Source organism: Colobus angolensis, unplaced genomic scaffold, assembly GCF_000951035.1.
Source record: "Colobus angolensis palliatus isolate OR3802 unplaced genomic scaffold, Cang.pa_1.0 Scaffold502, whole genome shotgun sequence".
Taxonomy (NCBI): Eukaryota; Metazoa; Chordata; class Mammalia; order Primates; family Cercopithecidae; genus Colobus; species Colobus angolensis.
Window position 1 is genome coordinate 212631 of NW_012118511.1, and position 6347 is coordinate 218977.

At 47.5% G+C, this 6347-nt stretch overlaps 1 protein-coding gene across 3 annotated transcripts in view; it reads right to left on the reverse strand.

Moving 5' to 3' along the window:
- The window catches only part of LUC7L (LUC7-like (S. cerevisiae)), a 59974-nt gene extending 55228 nt beyond the window's left edge, over positions 1-4746 (reverse strand). For 2 of the 3 annotated variants that reach the window (XM_011960071.1, XM_011960074.1), the window contains exons 1-2: positions 4549-4733; positions 2515-2609 (exon numbers count right to left, since the gene is read on the reverse strand). In XM_011960071.1, coding sequence (XP_011815461.1) covers positions 2515-2609; positions 4549-4609 — 156 coding nt within the window. In that variant the 5' untranslated portion in view covers positions 4610-4733. Of the gene's footprint in view, positions 1-2514; positions 2610-3254 lie in introns of all 3 variants that reach the window. The other variant, XM_011960072.1, reaches the window with a different exon arrangement.
- Between the last annotated feature and the right edge of the window lie 1601 nt (positions 4747-6347).

A 6347-nucleotide genomic window follows, 5' to 3' on the forward strand; every position in this document is an offset into this window, starting at 1 on the left:
CTCGACTAAAAATACAAAAATTAGCCGGGTGTGGTGGCACGTGCCTGTAACCTCAGCTACTCAGGAGGCTGAGGCAGGAGAATCACTTGAACCCGGGAGGCGGAGGTTGCAGTGAGTCAGGATTACTCCACTGCACTCCAGCCTGGCAACAGAGTGAGACTCCGTCTCAACAAAAAACAAAAAACCCAGCAAGGATCAATCTCTACAACAAATCCTATCTGAATTTCCAACCCTTATTCCAACGGACCGTCAGCAGCCTCTGGCATTTGTTCATTCACACCTTTGCAAGGCACTGTCTTCACATGCACACGGGTTTCCTGGGTTTCCTCCTCCCTCTCAGGATGCTTCTCCAACCCCCGTTGTGAGCTGCCCCTGCCCAATTCCAAACATTGGAGTGACGGCCCTCAATCCATGGCTTCCTGGTTCTCACAGGCCTCCATAACCTCTGCCTCCCTCTCGCTGCTAATTCACGCCAGTCCAGAAACATCGGGGGCGTTCCTTCTGTTCCTCTGCACGCTCTACCCAGAGCACCACATCCCCAAACTTGACACGTGCTCCTTCTCACCATTCAGGTCTCTGCTCACACGTCCCTGAGAGGCCTTTCCTCCTCCCCCCATCTACAACAGCTCATTATCTACTCATTTACTTATTCATCATGCATCCTCTCCCCCCACTAGAGGAGAGTAAAGACTTTATTGGCACACCATCTCCAGTGCCTGGCACAAAGTAGGTGTCCAATAAATATCTAGTGAATTCATCTATAACTAACAATAAACATTTGTGTGAAATACCCTCATTCTGGCTGGGCGCGGTGGCTCACACCTATAATCCCAGCACTTTGGGAGACCAAGGTGGGCAGATCACAAGGTCAGGAGTTCCAGACTAGCCTGGCCGACATGGTGAAACCCCGTATGTATTGAAAATACAAAAATTAGCCAGGTGTGGTGGTGCACGCCTGTAATCCCAGCTACTCGGGAGGCTGAGGCAAGAGAATGGCTTGAACCCAAGAGGCAGAGGTTGCAGTGAGCCACGATCACGCCACTGCACTCCAGGCTGGGCAACAAGAGCAAACTTAAGAAAAAAAAAAAAGAAGAAGAAATCCTCTCACTGAGACTGTTTTTCTCACCGGTATTCCACAGCTACGCTACACACACAGGGTCTGGCCGAGGAAAACATAGTTGAAATCTTCCTAAGAGTACACAGCTATCTGCTCTGACTTCTTTCACTATGGGTTTATCAAGAATTCCAAGTTGTGCATCCTATGAAAACACCCTACAGTGAAACTGCCTTTGACGAGTGGAAATCATTAATCTGTACTGACCTCGGTACCCACGGTAATCTGCAGCAAACAGTAACGTTTTCCCACCCCAGGCCAAACAGCAGACAACACCCCAAAGAAAAGAGGCACAAGGTTTGGCATTCATTTTGCATTTGCTGTCAGAAAAGTCAGATTGAGAAGATTTAACACATCTGAGGGGTTTTCCAGAAGGTGCTCCTCCCTAATAAAAGCAATGATTCATCATGAAGAAAACATCCTCTAACATATGTACATTTCATCCTTAAAATGAGAGGACAGTTTTTATCCCCTGTGAGGTAGCTGTGAAACCTTAAAATGGGGGTGGTCTCTACAGGACTCCTTTTCTCTCAGCAGCTGAATCACCACAGATAATCCTCCACTATTCAGTCTTTTCAAATTCTTACTTCGAATAAATGCACATTACACAAAGCTAGCATTTATCCATTTTGTTCATCTGAAGTGACCTTAAAATTGCAGGGGTCTGTATTCATCAAACAGCATGCTGATGTCTTGAAAGGGTGGCACAACACAAAACTACAAAATCAGTGTATCCTCAACTGATTTTTTAAAAAACCAAATAATTTGGGGAGGAAAATGTACCTTGCTAGATCAAAAGTCTTCCACACATTCAACTTGAGGTCAAACAAACAAACCCACGCAGAATCTTCAAAGAACTTCAGGCTAACCTAAAGCATATTTTTTGCTACAGCCAAATTAGAATACTTGCCCTATTTAGTTGTGAATAGCTCAGTATAAATGACTTTACAAAAAAATCTGGTAACCATACAGACAGAATTTTACAACAGCGAAATTTGTCCCGTAACATAAAATCCTACCAAATGAATAGAATCTATCATTTTAAGGGCATCAGGGATTTCTGCCTGTTAAAAAGTGGAGGACTGAGCAAGGAGCAATGGCTCATGCCTGTAGTCCCAGAAGCTCAAGATGCTGAGGCGGGAGGATCGCTGGAGCCCAGGAGTTCGAGGCTGCAGTGAGCTGTGACTACACCATTGTACTTCAGCCTGGGCAACACAGAGTAAGACTCCATCGCACACATGCATGCATATATACATACAAGCGGAGGATTATCTGCTGTCATTCAGCCACTTGGGGAAAAAGACACTTAAGTTAAAACAAAATTCAACATAGAAAAACCATCACTGCATACCCAGCACTCATGTCAGAGTGCTCCATGAGGTCCCCCAAAATGCACCTACCGTCCCAGCGAGGATGTCATGTGGGCAGCAGTCCAGAAGGTGACTCTTGCAGACACGGTCATCTGTAAACTTGACCCTCTGTCTGGTTTCGTCTCCTGAAATTCATTTGTGGTTTTAAATAAGACAATATTATCACGTTTAACCACAAGAAAACACTAGTGTAATGATTCACCTGGATCATTTGCAGACTATCATTTGTGTTCTCCCCATCAAATACAATGAAAAGCTGATCTAAAGATATTTACACTGGAGTGGAATACACATTTTTTTGAGGCCAGTTATATCATGAAGAATCACACTTAATGAGATCTGACTCCATCATTGTACCAAAGAAGTCAAGGAGTCAGACGTAAGCAGCTGAGCACCAAAAGGCCATTGGCTCCACATATACATGTGGCAGTGAGATTCCAAAACCCAAGCTAATCAGAGGTCCATGAACCACCAAGGGCGACTTATAGAGCTGGTAATTTCCACCAACAAAAGCTACTTATTAATCTTTTTGTTATGAACAAATGCAGAGGCAGTATTTTGCCCAAAATTGAATGAAGAAGAAAGCTTTCAATCAAATGCTATCGAAGACTGTTAAATAATCTAGATCTATTCTTCCTATATCCCTTTCGTCCCCACCCTTAAAAAAGAGAGTTGCTACCTGGGAGTCACTTTTAACAAGACAATACCAAAAAAAGCAAAAAGGAACTAGGTTAGTCAATACACACTGTGAGCTCCAACACATACTGCACCCATCTGCATTCTTCAAGACCTCAGCTGCAGAATTTTATGCCCGCTGTTGAAAAGTGTTAAAGGAAAAGTTTTCTTGCCCACACCTGCAGTAAGGAAGTCGGGGGAATGATACATAAAAGTAAAGGCAAAGTGGTATGTGACAAATTCTAAAGCTAGTCTGTGTATACAACACAGAGCTGTGCAACGCTAGAGGAGGAATATATTTTAGGATTTGCAAGCATCCAGGATTAATGTAGTGTCTTTTTATTGAAAATGTTTTCTTTCTAAACTACACTTTTAAAGTTACTTGTGAAAAAAAGCAAACACTTTTTTGTTATAACAGCTTAGAAATTGGTTGTGACTCACGGCTCGATGAACATGAGGCTTTCTGCAACTCCCTTGCAGATTGATGTAGGCAGGCAAAGATACACTGAACCTTTATAAATAAAATAGAGGGGCCACAATTGTTCAGTTTGTATGAAATAAAAATATGGGAAGCAATTCAAAAGCAACTCAATATACAAAGAAAGCTAAAAAGCACTTATTCACCTATGAAATAAAGTGCAAATAATCTGCACAGCCCTGAGAGTGTGCCAGTGTGAACTTACAACTTCATTACTTCAGCAGAAAAGAAAACACAAACCACAGCAGGTATATAGTTTTGCGAAGATGCAACCGCTTTCTCCTGTGACAACCATCGGGATCTTGAGCTCCTCCCTACACGGTACAACCTACCTAACCACTGCCAAGCGCTGGCTACACAGAGGCTCTCCTGTGTGCTGGGGGGAAGGGGGAGCTGGAAAAGTACTCGGCAGAAACCCACGTTAGAAAGGCTCAGTTTACGGCTCCCCTCGCAATGGTACAGAACCAGAACGGGCCAGGGTTTCGAGGCCCATCCGGCTCCCTCGGGTGTAGCTTCTTCCCAAGGAGCCTCGGAGGAGTTCTGCCACCCGGCTGCCAGCGACCTGGAGCCCACGCTGATTCCAGCCCCTCGCCGACTTCACAGTTCGCGGAGGGGCACGGAGCCGCGGCGCCCGTCGGGGAGGAAGTAGCGGGACGGTAAACGGGAAGGAGGCTGAAGCCCCATCCATGGCGCAGACTCCGAAAGAGGAGACGGACCTGGACCCACGGCCGCCTCAGAGACGAACCGGCTCAGACAAAGGCCCGGCGCCTGCGGTCGGCGCGCGCGGCGGAGGAGGAGCGGTGCCCCGCGCAAGCGCAGGCGCAGACGATCGCGGCCCCCGCCTCAGGCCGCCCGGCGGCCTCGCCTCACTCCCACCCTAGACCCTCGCCTGGTTGGCCGCTCTGACTCACCGTCCCGAGCCGTGCCCATGAGCTGGTCCAGCAGGGCCCGCATCTGCGCCTGGGCGGACATGGTAGCCGGCGGCGGCGGAGGGGACGGCGGCGACGGCTTCTCTCAGACAGCCAGCGGCAGCGGCGTCGACAAATGATGGTCGCGTCGGCCTCGAGCCCACTCGGCTCTTTCCCGCCGCGGGGGACGCCGGGAGGAAGTACGACGGCGCCGGCGCACGGCCTGCTGGGAAGTGTAGTTTCTGAGGTGGGTGCTTGGGGGAGACTGAGGGTTCTTTTTTTTTTTTTTTTTTTTTTTTTTTTTTTGAGACGGAGTCTCGCTGTGTCACCCAGGCTGGAGTGCAGCAGCCAGATCTCAGCTCACTGCAAGCTCTGTCTCCTGGGTTCACGCCATTCTCCTGCCTCAGCCTACCGAGTAGCTGGGACGACAGGCGCCGCCACCTCGCCCGGCTAGTTTTTTGTATTTTTAGTAGAGACGGGGTTTCACCGTGTTAGCCAGGATGGTCTCGATCTCATGACCTCGTGATCCGCCCGTCTCGGCCTCCCAAAGTGCTGGGATTACAGGCTGGAGCCACCGCGCCCGGCGAGACTGAGGTTCTGAGTGGTCTACGCAAGTTGTCCAAGGACGGAACCAAAATCCCAACCTTGATTTTATTCTAGACCCCCAGGACCTCAAACGAGTCTCTACGGAGGGTAAACTACAATAAAATCAAATACAGTCTATCAAAAACAAGATAAATCCGTGCTTTTTCTAAGCTAGCCCTGAAACCGTGAGCATATTATTTAGCTCCCCGACGCTCGTTTTTTTAAAATCTGTGAAATGAGGATTCTAAAGGTGCCCCTCATATTTTTGTGAAAGTTAAATAAAGCATGGAATTTTACTTATTTTTAATTATTTATTTATTTTTGAGTGAGGGTCTTGCTCTGTTGCCCAGGCTGGAGTGCAGTGGCACTATTACCGCTCACTGCAACCTCGACCTCCCAGGCTCCTTATCCTCCCTCCTCAGCCCGGCAAAGTATTGAGATTACAGGTGTGAACCACCATGTTTGGCCATCAGTCATGGCATTAATATTAGGTTCTATGATTACAACCTCGTGGTCGTCCTTCTGCGAGCTCATGGTCTACCGTCCCAGGGGCTAAAAACAGGTATGTGTCAGCAATTACTTTATGTGATGATAGAATTATAGCATGCATTTATGTGTGCATAGTCTGGCACAGACTTCTATTAAAACTTTTCTTTTTATTTTTTTATTTTATTTTATTTATTTATTTATTTATTTTTGAGATGGAGTTTCACTCTTGTTACCCAGGCTGGAGTGCAATAGCGTGATCTCGGCTCCGCCTCCCGGGTTCAAGCAATTCTGCTGCCTCTGCCTCCCTTGTAGCTGGGATTACAGGTATGTGCCACCACGCCCAGCTAATTTTGTATTTTCAGTAGAGACGGGGTTTCTCCATATTGGTCAGGCTGGTCTCGAACTCCTAACCTCAGGTGATGCACCCGTCCCAGCCTCCCAAAGTGCTGGGATTACAGGCATGAGCCACCGCGCCCGGCCTTTATTTTTTATTTATTTATTTTTGGGACGGAGTCTCGCTCTGTCGCCCAGGGTGAAGTGCAGTGGTGCGATCTGGGCTCACTACAACCTCTGCCTCCTGGGTTCAAGCGATTCTCCTGCCTCAGTCTCCCCAGTAGCTGGGATTACAGACACCCGCCGTCATGCCCACCTAATTTTTTTTTTTTGCACTTTTGTAGAAACCGGGTTTTGCCCTGTTGGCCAGGCTGGTCTTAAACTCCTGACCTCAG